This window comes from Suricata suricatta, chromosome 3 (assembly GCF_006229205.1).
Source record: "Suricata suricatta isolate VVHF042 chromosome 3, meerkat_22Aug2017_6uvM2_HiC, whole genome shotgun sequence".
In the NCBI taxonomy this organism is placed as follows: domain Eukaryota; kingdom Metazoa; phylum Chordata; class Mammalia; order Carnivora; family Herpestidae; genus Suricata; species Suricata suricatta.
The window spans coordinates 135,588,755-135,607,625 of record NC_043702.1 but is presented as its reverse complement, the minus strand read 5'-3'; the positions used below and the strand labels follow the sequence as shown (position 1 = coordinate 135,607,625).

At 53.3% G+C, this 18,871-nt stretch overlaps 1 protein-coding gene across 1 annotated transcript in view; it reads left to right on the top strand.

Moving 5' to 3' along the window:
- QSOX1 (quiescin sulfhydryl oxidase 1) overlaps positions 1–18,871 on the top strand; it is a 35,321-nt gene that overhangs the window by 465 nt on the left and 15,985 nt on the right. Inside the window, 5 exon segments of the mRNA XM_029935264.1 lie at positions 1–213; positions 6,872–6,972; positions 15,241–15,286; positions 15,800–15,902; positions 18,382–18,472. Coding sequence (XP_029791124.1) covers positions 1–213; positions 6,872–6,972; positions 15,241–15,286; positions 15,800–15,902; positions 18,382–18,472 — 554 coding nt within the window.

Below are 18,871 nucleotides of genomic sequence, written 5' to 3'. Positions count from 1 at the left end.
TGCTGCTGCTGCTGGCGGTGGCCGGCGCCGGCGCGGCCCCGCGCGCCGCGCTCTACTCGTCCTCCGACCCGCTGACGCTGCTGCAGGCGGATACGGTGCGCGGCGCCGTGCTGGGCTCCCGCAGCGCCTGGGCGGTGGAGTTCTTCGCCTCCTGGTGCGGCCACTGCATCGCCTTCGCCCCGACTTGGAAGGCGCTGGCCAACGACGTCAAAGGTGAGAGGCGGGCCGGAGGGCCTCTCGCGCCATCTCAACCTCCCTCCCCTGCCCCGGCCGACCCCCTCCACCTGTCTGGCCGAGGGCCTCTCCCACCGGGCCCATCGCCGCGCCCGCCTCTTTCTCTCGGCCCTCTTGCACTTCTCCCCGGGTTCCAGCCCTCAAGTCCATTTTTGGCTCCCGTGCCTCCTTGCTCCCCTTGGCCGGTGTGCCGAGCTTCTCTCCCTTCCTGGTGGCCTGGGCCCTCACACCTGCTCTGCTTTCCTGCCCTTCCTCTGCCGGGTTACTGCCCCCCATCCCTACGCTGGGGTCCTTTGTTCCTCTTGCTCGGCTGACACCTTATGGCCTCTTCTACTGTCGCCTGTGGCAGTCCCCTTCCTCTCGCCCAGGGACCCGTCTTGCCTTCCTGCGGAGTTCCTCTGCTGCTGTAGGATCGGCTGCTGTGGGATGGGAACTGGGCACCAAAGGAACTGACACTCCTCCGTCTGCCGCCCCCGCAACCCTTTGGCTAGTTGACCCAGCTGCTACGTCGACTTCCTTTCTTAGCTCTGCTTTGGAGACAGAGTTTTCCTGGCCTCTACGGACCTGCTGCCTCCAATTCATTAGCTTCTGGGCCACATCCTTCTCTCTCTTCCCCTTGGCCATGCGTCCTTCCACACCCTTCTGCTTCAACCAAATGAACTCAGAGGCCCGACTGAGTTCCGTGGGTGTTTGACCCTTGCTCCACATTCTTGTTCGCTGGCCTGACCACTGGTACCATATTCCCTTGATTCTAAGAGGCCCTCGCTTGTGAGACGCACCATTCATTTACTAACAGCCTGAGGGGTAGAGAGAAAACAAGACCACTGAATGTATAGAGATTTAAAGGTGTACTCTGTTGTAGAAATGGTAAATTTTCTAAAAACTTAAGACTAGACCTGAAAAAATATGGTAATAATAGTAAGTAATATGTACTGAGTGCTTACTATATGTCTGACACCTTCCTGGGTAAGTACATAACGTGCATTTTCTCAGTTTCCACAATTGAAAGATCTCTGTGGGTTCACACATCTGCCTCGACCGCCCAGGGTGTTTGGTGGGTGGGGTGGTAGTGATTTGCTTCTGATTTGCTGCCTCTGAATGGAGCTGATTTCTGATTGTGGTGCTAGGGCTCTCACAGGGCCCCTGATGGAAAGGATCACTGAATGAGGGCATCTTGGGGAATAGGCATCTTCCTAGAGAGAGAACTGGACCTGTTGTTTCCTTGTTGTTCTGTTGGTATTTCTTGATAAACTCAACCATTCGCGGTGGAATGGTGCATTTGTAGCTGTTGGTTTTCAAACCGAGGCCACCACTCCCCTTGAGCAGCTGAAGTGACTAGCTTGAAAGAGGCAGACACCTGTTAGCCATATGGTCCCAGAATGCTATTTTTAATAAAACTGATAAACCGTTTTACCTCCAGTGTATGTGTAGATGCGTGTCTACATGCCTCTCTAGTCGCATCAGCGGAGTGTGCCATTTCTTAGTAGCTCTTCACACTATTTCAGTGATGTCAGCACATCTGGTCAGGGCAGGAGGAAGGAAGAATAATGTTGAACATGCAGCTGGAACACCTCAGGGGACATTAGGTGTCCAGGGGACATTGTGGGGCTGAAAATCACAAAACCCCCCAGATCAGTTTCCATCTTGAGGCTGTGAGAGGTCTTTAATGGCTGCAGATGAACCCATCCTAGAAGATCCTTCTGTTGTAAGAATGTTGGAGGGAAGGTTTAGCTTCCAGCTGACTCATGTGTTTGGCCTCTTGCAACCTGGAGTTTTCCAGTGAATTGCATAGCCAGACACTGACCCTGGATGAGGGGTGCCCCTTCCAAAAGGGCTCTTTCCCTACTGCACAGAGAGACAGCCTTCCCCTAAAAAATGCAAATCAAAACTTAATCCCAGGAAGGAAATGGAAGCCTCCAAGTCCGTGGAGATAAACCACAGTCAGTGGGAAGTAGGAAATTGAGGTGGGAACCAGCGGTCTCCTGTGAGCCACGGTGATGGGTCACCTCCCACCCCCTTAACAAGATCGCGTGGGAGGCTAGTAGTGGTTGAATCTGGTGTCAGATTGGACCCCAGTCCAAGAGGAGGCCCTGCTGAGAAGCCAGGGTTATTCTTACATCGCCTCTATATTCCCGAGGTTCCTTGAGAAAATGGTTGTGGGCCAGCAGAGGGCTCAAAACCATCATGGGCCTGTGGGATGTGGCCCCTGCCTTCTGCCAATGGGATGAGTATCTGGGGTAGGAGCAGTGAGAGTGCGGAAAGTCACGGGGAGGGGGGTGGGGGAGAGAAAATTTGCAACCCTGTCCAGCTGGCCTCAGGCATTTCATCTGACTGGCTGGGGCTCATGTGTTCAGGGACTTGTGGGGGAGGTTCTCTGGGGCGGTCGTGGGCCAGCACACTGGCTTCTAAAGATCTGGCTCGTCCCTTTCTATTCCTAGCAGCTCTTATTGTGTCACCATGTGTTTGGGAAACGGATTGTGTTCATTCTAGATCTTCATTACTCTTCATCGGCTAATCAATGAGTAAATATTTGTTGAATGATCTCTGTGTGCAAAGCATTGTTTACGTCGCAGCTTGGGTTTGGGAAGTGAGCTACACATAGCAGGAGAACTGGCAACAGTAAGCTGTGTTTGGAAAGCGACAAAGGAGTGGCTCAGCCATTTGTTGTAGGAATTGAGGGAAGGGGGAAGTCACAGAGGGCTAATCTGGCCACCAAAGGCCATAGTTTAAGCAGTTTACACACTTGCCTTACACACTTTGCTAAGGGCCACTCATTACAGATAATCTTATGAGAAAATAGTGGAGCAATCAATGGTTTTTCCTTTTTAACAGATTAAGTAATTGCCCAAGATAGTACAGATGCTGGAGGAGGTTCTTGAGCCCATCGCTTCCTCTCTAGAACGTAGGCAGGGGGAGAGGTGGGTGAAGAAGGAAGGGTACACATGAGAAGATGGCCTCTGCAAAGCCACGGAGATGACATTTATAAAGCATGGACGTTTGAGTGATGCTGAACAGTATTGGTTTGCCTCCTTTTTTTCCCCCATGGTGTAGACCACCTCTCTTGCTTATACACCTGTGATACCTTATTGCAGAGCCTGGCACAGGGTAGGAACCCGCTGAACACTCATGCAGGCCGATGGCATGAGCCTCACGGGACTCCAAGTGAGAATGTGGTGACCGGGCCTCCTGTTGGTGCCATGGGTCTTTTGGACTCAGAGCTGGAGAGTCAGCCAGGTGTGAGGCCTAGGGAAGGCATTTGATCTATCTCGTGACCTCACTGTCCAGAAGTCTGCAGCAAGGATGCAGGTGGTGACAGCATGGCACTGGCTAATTTCCCGTCAGGAGGACTCCTGGAGACTTGGACTTGGATGGGGGTCCTGTTCTGATCACTTGACTTGGTTGGCTCTTGGTGGTTTGGGTGGGTTTGACATCTGTCTTTTTTTTTTTTAATGTTTTATGTATTTTTGATACAGAGAGAGACAGAGCATGAGAGGGGGAGGGTCAGAGAGAGAAGGAGACAGAACCAGAAGCAGGCTCCAGGCTCTGAGCTAGCTGTCAGCACAGAGCCTGACGCGGGGCTCGAACCCACAAACGTGAGATCTGACCTGAGCCGAAGTCAGAGGCTTAACCTACTGAGCCACCCAGGCGCCCCTGACATCTGTCTTAATAGGGGCTTGCGTATTGCCATTTTTTGTGGCAAGAGTTGTTTGGCATCGAGCACTTTAACAGCTCTTGGAGCCAGAAAGGAGAGAAGAGACCATCCACTCTGGCCCCCATTTGACCCATGAGGCCCAGAAAGAAGACATACGCAGCTCTTGGTGCTTTGACCACTTGCAACTATAAGCAAGTCATGTGACTTTGGGTCCATGCTCCCTTCCTGGACTGGCGAGTGGGGGCGGGGATACTGCCTAGCACTCCTGAAGGAGCCCATGACCCCCCTCACTACAGGGTGTAGCTTCACTCACCACCCCAGAGACCATAGCTGTCCTAGTTATGCTTATGTCCCTTCCCGCCCCTCTCCACTTGCTCATTTACTCTGTTGTTAATGGAGAAATTATGTTGCCAGGGCAGTAATTGCACCAGGAAACATTTTTATCCCCTAGAGTGGGGGCTGGCCTGATAACTGCTAATGTTAGGCGTTAAGCCCGCAGATTCCGATGTTTAAGTCACCGGACACTTTAAAAAGCCTCCCTCACCCCGTTCTGTCTCTCTTTGACAAGAGTGCACTTTACTTAAATGCAGCTCTGCATTACCGGCGGCGGTGGAGCACCCAGATAAGGGTCCTCTCTGTTCCTTGCACTGTTACTAGAATGACAAATGGCCAGCCCGTGGTGATCTGTATCCAACCAGATCTTTATATGTCATTATGGCTCATTAAGGTATTGACACTGATATTCCTGAGAAACCTTCCTTAGTTGGGACTCTCGGCACCTGACTGGCCTCAGCCTACTCCTCCACTTCCTCCTATGGCTAAAGAGGCACCAGCTCCATTTCATGGAGGGGTTGGATAGAGAATCAGGATGTAAAGAGAAGGAGTCAATGACCTGCCTGGGAGCAAGGGGCTGAGAACCCCCAGACATCACCTTTCCTCCTTGTCTCCACTACTACCCCCCCAACTCTCCCCGGGGTTTCCTGGTTGGGAGGCTAACAGAGCAGCCCTCTGTTCTGTCTTGGGCCCTCTCAAGACCAAAAGAGAGGCTCAAATCCTGGGTTCAGATCCCAGATCTACCACTGATTCCTGTGTGCGCTGGGCTCAGTTCTCTGATCTTTGTCTTACAGTGGCTACCTTACTTCCCTCCTAGGGTAGTTGCACATTAACTAGATAAATTAGGCACACAGTGAATTCTTTGTAAACTCTGTGTGTATGGTATCATCTAAGAGGTGAGTGTCTGATAGTGACTGAGTGTTTGAGTTAAAGAATTTATGTTACTTGAAGACAGCATTGTTTTCACATTCTCTCTTACACGGGGAAGGTTGTGATCAGAGCAAAGAGCAAAAATAGAAGGGTCATACGCTGACCCTGGTGAGGTGGAGAGGGAAGGGAAGTGGGATGGAGGCGGGTAGCCTTTGGACAAGTCTGAAGCTTCAGTTGCTTTCCTTATTTGTAAAGTGAGGGGAATGACGTCCCACTGCAGTGGCCATACTGGAGAGAGGGGGTGTTGTGGGTGCTCACTGAGCACCAGCTCTCTGTTCTCTCCCCTCCCTGTCCCTTCAGTCTTCGTGTCCCAGTGGCAGTGGGCACTGACTCTGGGCCAAGGGATGGTGGCCTGTACTCGTGGAGAAGAGGGGAGCAGTTGAGGCCTTCAGTGTTCGGTCACCCTGCCAGTGACTTTGTGAGACCCCTGTCAGGGTCCCTCACGGGCAGAAGGACACAAAAGTGCTTCTCTCCCACACTTTTGTCTAGTTGACTCCCTCCTTTGAGAGTAGCCATGTCTCCCCAGCAGAGAAGGTTGTTTGCTGTTTCACCGGTCCTGGGCTGTGGCCCAGAACGGGGCCATTATTTTTTCTGACGGTGGGTTTCGGCCGAGGGGGGCCTTGTGGCCTGGGGCCTGCTGACGGAGCAGGGTGCCCAGCAGTGAGGATGCAAAGCGAGGAGGCACTTGGGGCGGCTGGGCTTGTGACTGTCATGGAGACACGAGTGGGGCCCTGCGCTTATTGCTCACACAGGCCCCTGTCAGCTGATTGGCAGGCTTCCACTCAATTCCTGCCTTTCCAGCGAAGCCCGTGCTTGGTCCCCGGGACTGGTCTCCCCTGTGTCCAAACCCCGTGAGAGCTCTGGGCCACGTGGCAGGCACCAGTCCGTTGCCACCACACGACATGTGTGGCTTCACATGTGTGTATCTTGCCCTCCAGCCTCACTATAACACTGAACCTTAACACGGGCACCCAACCTGGAACAGAGCTCAGAGGCCTGCCTGGTAGAGAAGGCTGTTTGCTGTTTCACCGCTCCTGGGCTGTGGCCCACAACAGGGCCATCATTTTCTCTGCCAGTGGGTTTCGGCGGAGAGGGGGCCTTGGGGCCTGGGGCCTGCTGAAGGAGCAGGGTGCCCAGGCAGCTTGGGCCTTCCAGACTCTGGCCTCAGGCCTCTTTCCCTGCAGTTCCTGGATTCCAGGTGCCTTTCCCTCCCTCCCCTGGCTTTCCTGCCGAGAGCCGCCCCTGCGAGGCGGGCGGACAGCCAGGGCCTGTGGCCACAGAAGCCTTCTCCGAGTGTCCACCGGGGAATTCTAAACCTCCCGGGGCATGCTCTTCGCCCTTCTGGAACGGATGCTCTCTAGAGGGCAGCGGGGACAGAGGCAATGTCAGGGCTCTGTCCCGGGGGGTTCAAGTTCATCTCACATCTCTCTTCAGCTCCCCGCAGCCTCTGTGCCCCTCCCCCGCTGCAGGAAACGGAGGAACACAGTACCATTACAGGACAGGGTTGCCTGTGCTGTTTCACCACGTCCTAAGCACAGGCTAAGTGCAGAATAACCAGATGATCTCAGAGACCCTTCCCGAGGGAGGGGTGACCTTTCTCACGAGAGCCTTAGGGGCAGGTGCTCTGGGCATTGGTGAGGGTGAGGGGTTACTCGTGGGAGGTAAGCAGGCGGAGGTCCTGGTCCCTCTTCCTTTACCTGATTTCTTGGCTTTTCCTTTCAGACTGGAGGCCAGCACTGAATCTTGCCGCGCTGGACTGTGCTGAGGAGACCAACAGCGAAGTCTGCAGGGACTTCAGCATCCCTGGCTTCCCGACCGTGAGGGTGCGTGACAGGGAGGGGAGAGCGGGCCTGGTGCTGGCGGCACATGCTGCCTGGGCCCCTGAACCCTGTGGCATCCTCTGATGCTTCTGGCCTGGTCTGTCCTCTGGCGCACTGTCCCTGTGCTTGAACAGATACCTATTGTAGGAGCAGAAAGGGATGTGAATTGGGAGGTTCATTCCATCTGGCAAGTTCTGCCCTTTATAAGGAGGTGAGGGGCTGATTTCAGCTGCTCTGATTTGAGCTGTGAGGTGGTTATCACCTAAGCTGGTGAGAACCCTTAGCTCCCGGGAGCCTCTTTCCAACTCCTCTCTCCCTCCCGACCTGCCAGCCTTAGAGGTCTGATTTAACTCTTTAAAACCCGATTCGGGCTCTGACCCACCCATGGGCAGGATCCGACTCAGGGCCTGATGACCCTCCAGAAAATACCAGCAAGCTTCAGCCTCATTAGGCAAGTGCCTTGAGTCCAAGTAGCTGAGAAGTGACCCGCCAGGGTAGCTTCACCCCATGATCAAATGGCACTGCCTCAGGCAGCAGGGATCCCCATCACGGGAGCCATCACACCCTGCACATGAAGGCCCCGTCACCCGGCTCTGGCTGAATATAGCGTGAGCTCTCCAGCGAGCCCTTGCCTGGCAACCTGCCCACTGTGGGGCAGCAGCAGCTTAATTAACATCTGAACAACTTCCAAGGCTCTCACGTAGGAGGTTCTGGAAAGCCCAGAACAGCAAGACAGTGCAGTTATACTTAGTGCCGTCCCCAGGGCTCAGCCCCAGCTGTAATCCAATTAGTTTGCTTCCAAATTAAAGAATCAGAATCTCTCTCCCTACCTCCAGCTATAAATAATTAGCCTCCTTCTACCAGAATGGCATCTAGAAAAGCACTTCCTCTATAACAACAAAAGAAATCAGGAAAGGTCTCTGAAGGTTAAAATGTTAAACATTGTCCCTAGAACAAGATATCCGAACTCAGGGGCCTCAAGTTACAGGCAGAACCACGAGCCATGTCTCAGCCCAATGACTCCAAGAGAATTTGTCTGGAAAGCGAGGCTCCAGACTCCAGCAAGAATGTCCCACTTGACCTCCATGTGAGCTTTCTGCTCCTCACACCTGGTGAAATCCTGCTAGGTTCAGGATTTCCACAGCCCGAGCTCCCTCCTACACTCTTGTTACCACTTGGGGTCAGGCTGAAACCCCAGGTGTAGCCGAGGCTAAGCCTGTGTGGGGAGTGGTGTGGTGAGCCAACACCTCCTGCCATAACTTTTAGAGGTGGTGGTGAAGAGATTGCTTATCAGTCATCCCTTTCAAGTCAAGGATCCCCTGGCAGGGCCATTGCTTTATCCTTGTCCTGAAACATGTACCTGAAAATACTCAGAAATACTGTACGGGGGTCCTCTGTTCCTTTGGCTGAACCAGGGTGGGCAGCCCAGTGTGGAAAGTTGTGGGAAAACGGGTGTGGCTGGAAGCGTCCTCGATCGCAGGGGTCCAGACCCTGCTCAGCCCCTGGGAAGTGGATTGGCATTGGTGCCAGGGCCACGGAAGGATGTCCTGGCAGGGTTCTGTGGGACCTGGCACCCGGAGCTTTGCGTTCCTGCCTGGGAGAGGCTGGGGCTCAGTGGGTGTGAGGGAGGCAGACCAGGCCATCGGGAGGTCCCCAGGCTCCCAGCGCCTGGCCTCCCCAAGTCACGCAGCACAGGCAGCCCGAATACCTCAAGAGATTAATCATCTCCTGCACCGCCCAGCTGGCTGTGGGAGGGGAGCGGTGAGGGAGGGCCCCATGCTGGTCGTCGTGACCTTTCCCAGCCTCCACGTGGGCAGTGCCTGGCGGGGCCCAGCAGTTCAGTTTCAGCAGGGGGAGGCACTCAGTCTCCTCTCATCAGGACTCTGGCCCAGGGGAAAAGTGGTTCCAGCTTCCGGTGGGTCTCTGCTCTAAGGCACCAGCTTTCAAACCTTTTACTGTAACCTACAGTGAGATATATACATTTTCCAGTGAGATCCAGAAGTTGCTTTATATGGATGTGACCACTAAAAAGTTCCATTAAACAGTGTGTACTCTTCCTAAATGCAGTACATAGTACTATTTTCTGTTCTGTTTATTATTTTTTTAACTGCTAGCTGTGATTCGATAAATTGATGCCCCATCTTACTACTAGGTTGCTTCAAATATTTGGAAAATGCCACTCAGACAGATTCCAGACCTCCAGAAACTCTGGCCAATCGAGAGTCTGGTGTGCCTGTGGGCATCCTGGCTGGACTTCCTGGAAAGCAGAGCAGAGCCTAGAGGTCAGCCTGGCTGCCAGTGAGCCAGAGAGATAGCCCTGTGCCCCACCTGCTGCCCCCCCACCCCCCCCGGGGCTGGACCTGTCCCCACTCCTACCTCTAGAGCCTGTGAGAACTCCTGTCGCACAGGGCAGAGAGAGAGTATCTCTGGTGTGAGGTGTGATGGAGGCAGACCCACACAAGACTCTGGCCACCCCCAGTTACATGTGTCATTGTCCCTTTCTTCTGTCTCCTACCCCTTTGTCACCATTAGCAAACAGTGAGCTTCCACCAGCCCAGCCTGTTTAGCAAACATCTGGCTCTGCAGGGCCAGCTGGCTGTGTCGGGTGCCCATCTGACTGGAGCTGGAGCCCAGTTGGAAGAAAACAAAGGTGTGGGGGAGGGAGGGACTAGTTGGCAACAGGTTCTGGCTGGCGCTTGGAGACCTAGAGGCTGGATCTAGAGGGCATTGCCACAGGCCACAGGAGTGCCGTCGGAAGTATTTCATCAGGACCCCTTGTAATCTGGGGTCAAGGTTACAGAGAACACCCACATTGGGGTGAGAGAGGACAAATATCTCCACTTGGCAAGATTCTGAGGAAATACTTGACGTGGGTTCAAATCCTGGTTCCCCGGCTTATTGTATATGACTCGGAAAGTTGTTTGGCCATGCCTCAGCAGCAGGCCTCATTTTCCTCGTCTGTAAGAAATGGGATGCTAATATCTCCACCTAATGGGATTGTGGCCAAGTGTGAAGTGAGGTCCTACATGTGAGAGTGCCAAGACATTGTGGAGTGTCACTTGGAGTTCAGTAAATGTTACTTGGCTTCCTACCCATCATTGACCTCCTTCCTAAATCATCCCCGGTAGCTGCTCCGTGGGCATTGCCTTTAGCCCTTCCAGCCATGACCACTGAGTGAGTGTTTTCTGGGCACCCAGCACTCTGCTCACTGTGGGGGAGACACAGCGAGCTCACCAGCAAGTTGGCAGGCAGGGGGTGATCTGTACGCAGTGAACACCCGTGTCCACTGGGCCCCCTGAGCCCTCTCCGTCACACGTCAGAGAGGTTTCATGGAAGAAGGGGACTTCCACTTGGTGTCGGAGGATGCATGGGGTTCAGCTGGGGGAAGAGGAATGTGGGCAGAGGAGGAGGCAAGAGCAGAGGCCCTGTGTGGGCGGAGCTGCGGGACATGTTGAGGAGACCGTGTGGCTGGAGCAGAAGCTCCTGCGCGGGGCCGAGGCAGGGCAGCAGGGCCCGGGAATGGCAGGTCCCTGAATTCAAGGCTGGGAGTGTGGACACCCGGTGGGGGTTCAGAGGCTGGGCTCTTACCTTACTGGCTCTTGCAAGAGGGTGGGATGTCAGGGAGGGGGCCCCTGGCTCTCTCTGGAAGAAGGGTATGGGCCCCCTGCTGTCCTCTGGCCCCTTCCACCATCAGGCCCCAGCATAGCAGTGGTTAGGCATATGGATCCTTCTGGAATCACCGTAAGATGTTTGGAGACTGGGTCATTTTCCTTGAAACTTGATTTAAAAGCTTGGATTCGGTGTTATCGATGGTCAGCACTGGAATGTGTGCTTTCCATTCGGCCTTATTGGACGCCTAGAAAGGCAGTTACTCCCTGATACTGGTATTGCTTCTTGACAGATTGGTAAAGACCTGCCTGATGCCACTGGCCTCCTGCCTTTGGGGAGATGTGGAGGTCTTCCAGGGGCACCAGAGTTGGGGAAGGGGCCTGTGTGAAGTGATGAGAGGAAAGGGACCGGGTGCTGAGTGCTCCTGGAAAAAAGAAAACTCCCCGCTGACGTCTTAATTACCTGTTTCCAAGGAGTTGTGGTGGTTTCCCTTGGGGAGGGCCCACGCCTCCTCCAACAGCTGACTTAAGAAGGATACATTTTAATAGGAGCACAAAAATGTGCCCTGCCCAGATTTTAATATGATTTTCACATGGGCATCTAAGATGATCAAAGGGCAGAGGTTTTCTGCTCAGCTGAAAGGATGTCTTCTGGGTACTTCCATGTTCTCGGCACCGTGGGGCTTGCAGAGGTGCCAAAGTACAGTCCTGTCCTCAAGAAAGTTCAGGTTTCGGGCCCGTCGTAGCTCAAGTGTAGGGAAAGGGGGCAGTGGGTCCTGGAAGGGCTTGGCCCCGGTGAATTTAGCCATTATTCATTGGTAGTGGGGAGTCATGAAAGGGATTTGAGGGAGAATGACATGATCAGACCAGAACTGTGCCACTAAGCAAAGTGGCAACAAGGAACACAGTTGGGGAATGCAGAAATTGAGTGGATTACAGTGTCTGAGCTCACAGAGGGACAGGTGAGGACTATTGCATTAGTCCAGGAAAACGGGGTAAGCCCTGGTCTGGACAAGGGCAACTGGCCCAGAGGACTGGTGAAGAATCACCAAGGTCAGATTCACAGAACTTGTCCACTGACTGGTTGGTTGATGGGGTTTAAGGGAGGACGGGATGCTGGAGGGATAATGTGGGGAGAAGGATGAGTATGGGGTGAAATAAGGAACGTAAATGGAGAAACAAGTTTTGGAGGACAGGTGACTCAGTCTTAGAGAGATGGGGGAGGGGTAGCTGCTGTGTGGAGGGCTCCAGGAGGAACCGGAAGTCTAGGACAGGTGAGGACCTGAGACAGGGTTCAGACTGCAAATCATTTAGATTAAGTAGGTGACACTGACAAGGGAGACAAACAGTAGACTTGTTCACTCATTCACTCGCTCCTTCATTCAAAAGCGTGAATTACCCTCCTGTTTATGACGATGCCCCCCAGGGCTTTTTTTTTGTAAATTTGTTTCTTAATGTTTATTTTTGAGAGACAGAGTGCAAACAGGAAAGGGGCAGCGGGGAAGCAGGAGAGACACAGAATCTGAAGCAGGCTCTAGGCCTGTTACAGAGCCCGATGCAGGGCTTAAACCCACGAACCGTGAGATCATGACCTGAGCCAAAGTCAGACGCTTAACCGACTGAGCCACCCAGGCACCCTTCTCTCAGGGCTTTTTTTTTCTTTAATGTTTTTATTTATTTTTGATGGGGGGGGGCAGCGTGAGCAGGGGAGGGTCAGAGAGAGAGAGGGAGATACAGAATCCAAAGATAGACTCCAGGCTCTGAGCTAGCTGTCAGCACAAAGCCCAACGCAGGGCTCGAACCCACGGACCGTGAGATCATGACCTGAGCCAAAGTTAGGCGCTTAACCAACTAAGCGACCCAGGCGCCCCTCTCAGGGCTTTTAAACAGAAGAGGGTCAAGAGCTGATGCATGGCTGGTGACTGGGTACAGGAGATGATGGGGGCAGGGGACACGAGAGAGGAATCCAGGGCAATGCTAGGACAAGGGTGAGGGGAAGGCTGTGAAAGTGGCAAAGAAGGTCTGGTTGGTGTCAGGCAAACCAAGGGAGGTGGCAACATGAAGGTCAAAAAGGAGGGTGTCAGGAATATGTGGTACAAAAAAAAATGACAAAACTTGGCCATGGGGCAAAGCAGACACACTGCAGAGAAAGCAGGGAGGGGCTGGAGAGGTCATTGGATTGGCCAAAGGGGTCGGCTGAGCACTGGGGGCACAAGCCACAGCCAGCCGGGCATGGGAGTGAAACGGGACAGTCAGAGAGGGAGCACAGACCCTGCTTTGAGGAGTTTGATAGTGCAGGGAAACAGGAAGTACAGTAATGAGGAGGAAGGAGGGCCTCTGTCTATTCTCATCCGACTTCCCTTCCTGTCCTTTTTTAAAAGAAAAATTAGATTAGGAGGATTGGAATCTATTTGTTGGCATCGGGAAGTTCCTAGCAGAAAAGGGGAAAAAGATGAATTGATAGGAAAAAGTTCCTAAGAGCATGAAGAGTAGGAGCCAGAGCCCCAGTGGTGACATTGTTCTGGAATGTAGATGGGAGGCAACTGAGGACAGAGGGAAGGCTGTGTGGTGGCCCAGGGGCACATGCAGGGACATGGGAGGTCTTCCTGGGGGTGTGTCCCAGGGTCTCTCTGCATTCCCCTAGGTCTGTCTTGCTGGGGCTTCTGTCCCACTCCCTGCTGCCCAAGGCTGGGGCCTTGAGAAGGCTCCACTGGGGTCCAGGGAGGCTGCCTTTTGATGGAGGAAACGTGCCAACCCCTTTAAATAAGGCACCTGGGAGACCTGGGCGACCTGTTGGTTGATAAAGAAAAGTTGCCATGCTGCTGCTCATAGCTGAAAATAACACCAGTAGCAGTGCTGGTCCATAAATGCCTTCATGTGCTTTCTCTCTTCGATCTCATCACAATTCAGAAAATCTGTGATTGTTTTTATAAGTGTTAGGACAATGTATAATTTCACTCAATTTACTCAATAACTGCAAAGAACATTATTATAAATATATGTGGTGGGAGTGCCTGGGTGGCTCAGTCAGATAAGCATCTGACTTCAGCTCAGGTCATGATCTCCTGATTCATGAGTTTGAGCCCAGCGTCAGGCTCTGTGCTGACGGCTCAGAGCCTGGAGCCTGTTTTGGATTCTGTGTCTCCCTTTCTCTCTGCCCCTTCCCCACTCACAGTCTATCTGTCTCTCTCAAAAATAAACATTAAAAAATAAAAATAGATAAATATAAGTGGCATGTCTCCGTGGATGGTTTTCACCCAGAATCAAAGTTCACATTTGTGGTCTGAAACGAGAGACAGCAGGGCAGCGAGCAGGAGTTAGGAGCCAGGTGAGGTCGGAGAAGGAGGAAGTTGTAGGCAGGAAGAGGTGGGTGGCTTCTCTGCATCTTTGTTGTTCCTCATGTGGGAGGGCAGGCAGGTGGCCTGTTGGTTTTAGTTTTCTGCCTACAAATGGCTGGAATAAACACATGGTAGCTGGTCAGTGTTTCCTAGTGTCTAAAAGGCGGAACACGGGAAGGGTATGATGATAATCCTGCAGTTAACATTTATTGATCCCTTACCGTGCACATCGGACATAAGCACGTTAGGTGTATTTGACTCCTCACAGCAAATCTTCAAGGTGGATGGTGTCATCCTCATCTTAAAGATGAGAAGGGACAGAGGGGCTGATGGATTGCCCAAGGTCATACAGCAGCAGTAGCAGAGCCGGATCTTGAACCCGGGTCTGGTTGACTGCAGGGCCTACACTCACCGCCAGCTTGGAGTAAGGCCAGATGGCCATGCTGTTGCAGGCAGAGGCCCAAAGGAAGCTACAAGTGGCCCCGGAGGACCTCAGGAAGAGGCCTCTTCCTGGCCAGCAGGCTCTGTCCCAAGCCTTTAAGTGGCCGTCTGTCTGTCAGGACAACTGAACTTTGTTCCCTCCTGAGCCCAGAGGGCACAGGAGCCCAGCGGTTTTGCTACTTAGGCAGAGGCCCAGATTCTGAGGAGTTGTCCTTTGTTCTCTCTGTCCTCTTGCCCAAGGAGGTGACAGACTGAGGCTGGAGTGTCGTTTGTATAAATGTGGGAATAGAGGACAAAGCGGTCCTATCTGTAACAGGACATGTTTCTTCAGGGCCTTGGGCCTGCCCTTCACCAGGACCTGAACTGGAGACCCCTCCCATTGTGGAGTGTCTGCTGTGCCAGGCTGGGAGTTCTCAGTGGACAGACAGACACCAGCCTCTAAGAACCTCAGAGGGTCGCTTACATTTTCTGGGGGAAGTATGAAGTGGCATTGTTTTTCCGATTGGGTTTGCCTCATCCTTTCATTCACGCATCGAATGTTTTCCAGTCATGATGTGCTGGGTGCCTGTGCGTTAGGAGACCGTGCGCACCACAAGTACAGCGTGTCAGCCGCTGCCCGCATGGCCCTGGGTGCCTCAGGGCCATGGGAGGAGGGATCAGATACAGAGACGGTGGGGAAAGGAATCGGCGACCAGCTCCAGGGGCAGAAACCCTCCTCTTCCCCTTTTACAGATGAGGAAACTGAGGCTCACAAAAGCTAAGTCATTTGCCCCAAGTCAGCCCCTTGAGAAAGTAGCCGGGTCTTAGACACAGATCCACCTGGCACCGCCGTTGTGGTCTGAGCTCCGTGTGGTACTGACTCTCGCCTGTGTGTTTGCTTCCAGTTCTTTAAGGCCTTCACCAAGAATGGTTCGGGAACTGCACTGCCAGGTAGGTGTCCTGGGCACAGTTGCCCACGTCTTCCTCTTTTCTTTCTGCTGGGTTTCTGCTGAGGCAAGGAGAGCCTGGCAAGGTCTATGAGGTGAAGGGTTTCCCAGAGGAAAGTGGACGTTGTGCTGTCCGGTGTCCTTCCCAGCCAGCCTGGAAGATGCCTTCAGGAAAAGGAGGCTGGAGAAGCCCTTCTGGTTTGGCCCGTTCAGGGCCCTGGGAAGGGGAGGGCGGTCACAGTGTATCCAGGCTAGCCCTTCATGTCAGATGGGGTTGGCATCCAGAGGGATGGACCCAACAGTCTCTGAGGAAAGCCGTCACGGGTCCCAGGGATGGGTCCCGTGCGTAACTTAGGGCCGCAGAAGAAGATCCCAGTGCTGAGGACTGAGCCATGCTGTGTCTCTCAGAACCAGCCTGTGCCCTGGTCCATTTGTTTCAGTGAAGCTGGCAAGGGTGTTGGGATTCATTCTCCTTCCCTCCTCATGCCACCCCTCCCCCATGTCCATCTTCATCCAGTGGCTGGTGCCGATGTGGAGACGCTACGGAAGAGGCTCATCGACGCCCTCGAGTCCCATAGTGACACGTGGCCACCCGCCTGCCCCCCACTGGAGCCTGCCAGGTATTCCGGGTGGAGAGACCTGGTGCAGTGTGACCAGGATCACAGGCCTAGGAGTGGGAGGGTAGTGGGGACAGCTGGGCAGGGGAGGTGAAGGCCTGCGTCTTTGGGGCAGCCACCTCTGTGGTCTAGAGCCATGCCAGAGCAGCTGGTAGAAGATTCCCTGAGGCTAGAGGTCCTCCCTGGCTGACGGGTGCAAGGGCCGTCCTGTGGGGCAGGAAGGAAGAGATGGACAGGGGTTCTCCAGGTCCTGCCTACTGCTGCTTGTCATAACCTGCCTCATGATCTTTTCCCCTGATCTAAGCTGGAGGCAGCTCTGAGAGAGTGGACGTGGGGAGGAAGAAGGTGAGCTCAGAGGGAAAGGGACCCTTCCTGTAAAAGGAAAGTGGTTGTCTTTCTGAGCTGTGGCTGTGACTGGGGGTGGGGCGCATGACTGTTGTGCCGCAGAGCATCAGGCATGGTGGCTGGTGGCCCATATCTGCCTGCCAGGCAGGCTTCCAGGATTGTCTGCTCTAGGAGAGGCAGGTGCACAGTGTCTTGCTCTAGCTCTCCCACGGAGGGTAAATTGAGAACACTAGGTCCCGCCCTCCCAGATAAGCTCTTGAGACCGGATAGAGCCTGTCTCAGGGACTCCTGCCAAGAAGGAACAAATCCAAATAGCAGCAGGCAGTGCTGGAAGGAGCCCAGCTTTAGAGCCCAGTGAAGGTTCCAGAGGCTAAGAAGGCCTCATAAGCAGGTGCTGGTGCTCTAGGCCCTCCACGCTGATTTCATGATGTTCTTCAAAGCCATAGCCTTGCTGAGAGATGGTGCTTCTAAACGTCAGGCAGCCCACAATGACTTTTTGTAAGCTCCCCCAATTGTCCAGCCTCCCGGAGGGCCCCACAGAGACCCTGGACCCAGCATTCGTCTGCTGTGGTTAAGGGCTGCACAACTCGATTCCATCTCTCCAGGAAACACTCAAGCAGCGTGCACTTTACTTATATTCTCCCAGTGACCGTGTCTGTCTTTCTTATGCACACACATCCCTCATGGTGCATTTTCAGTCCCAAGGGATCTCAAAGGCAGCAAATCAGATACACTTGCCAGCCTCCCTCAAAGTGACCTTCTAACGAGCTTTAGGGCTTTACGAAAGAGGCAGAGATGTGTGATGAAAGGTGAGCTGCCTCTTCCGGAAGTCTGAGTGGGAATGGATGGGCTGGAGGGTGTTGGCCACCACGTTGCTCTTCTGCCAGCCGAGGGGAGGTCTGGTGAAGTGGTCTGCGAGGCTGGCGGAATCCACAGCTCCCCTTTTCATTCCCCTGCTGGGGTACACTCTGGCCCCCGCCTCTCTAGCATATTCTTTGTATCCTCACTGGGCTGGGCTGGGGCTCCAGTATCGGCCCCATTTTGTGTGTTCCATTTGGATATGATCGCACCGCATCTGTCATTGGGTCCAGTAGAAGGAAATAGGTCATCAGGTGAGGGATGAAAAGATGCAGTCTTCCAGTGCCTTCGCACATGCTGGCCTCCTAAGCATGTGTGATGATGTGCTGTTTTTAACTGGAATAAGGAAACAAATCATTTTGTGCAATTATGTTCAGCAACTTTGAGTTTCTAAAACCATTGAGAGCTTAATTCTCTGATTTGAAGTGATCATAAAATTTACCTTCTTACCAATTTCCACCTTTGTTCTAAGTCTCAGTTTCTTCAAATTAGAGTAAGGAAGTTGGATTAGATAGCTTCTAAGGTCTGTGCCTGGGACTGACGCTTTAATTCCCTTGGTAGGCCTCCTCCAGGAGAGGAAAGAGCAGATCTCCCGGTTGGTAGTGACTTGCTACTACCAAGACCAAGGCTCATACCTGAATGGTACTAGACACTGGTCCTTAGGGGACAAACAAAAACCATGCTTGTTAAGTCTGGGCCTTACTGAGAACAGAAAGACCACAAGTCTCAAAGCATCCCTTCCCCATCCACATCCTGCTTCCCAGACCACCTAATAATCACTCCAGATTTTTAAAAGAGACAGCAAAAAACAAATCCAGGGGCACATGAGCAGCTCAGTCGGTTAGGCATCAGACTCTTGATTTCTGCTCAGGTCACAATCTCATGGTTGGTGTGATCGAGACCCACATCAGGCTCTGCACTGACAGCGTGGAGCTTGCTTCTCTCTCTCCCTCTCTCTGCCCCTTCCCTGCACGCTCTCATGCACTCTCTCTCTCTCAAAAATAAATAAACATTTAAAAAAAACAAAAGATGAATCAATAAGGTGGCCAAATGGAGAATCAGCGTGAGGTAGCAGAGGCAGCGTGCTGGGAGGCTGAGGGTCTGGCTTACTCCCCAGGAGGGCTGGCAGGGGGAGACTGCCATGGAGTCCCCCGTGGAACAGAGGAGGACGCTTATGTGGCTGTGCTCATGGTGCTGTGCCGACCACACCTGTGTCCCCAGAGGCTCTGCTTTACTGCCACCGACTGTGAACAGTCACTACCAGTGTTGTCTCTTGCAGGCTGGAGGAGATTGATGGCTTCTTTGCAAGAAACGACGAGGAATACCTGGCCCTGATCTTTGAGAAGGCAGGCTCTTATCTGGGTAGAGAGGTGAGCTGCCCCCGGGGTCCCTGAGAAGCCCAGAGAGTTCAAGGGCAGAGCTGTTCCCTGGAATTCTAGGATGTCGGCCACATGCATTCTTAGCTCAGCACTGGCCTGACCCCTGCTGGGGGACACAGGAAGTGTGAGAGCTGGACCTTTCTGTTTGAAAACCTTTATGTCTGTCTCTTATCTCCCTCATTGAAACCACACACATATATCACCTGCTGTCCGCTGAGTGCTGGCATATGTAGTTGGGTGGCTAATCTTCAGAATTAAGGTAGATTAATCAGGTAACATGTCGAGGATCCCATGGCCAGTGAATTGGTGGAGTAGGGCTTTGAACCAGGTCTGTGAGTCTGGCCCCCATAGAATTGGAGTATAAAACTTGGGTGGGGGAGGGGACATCAA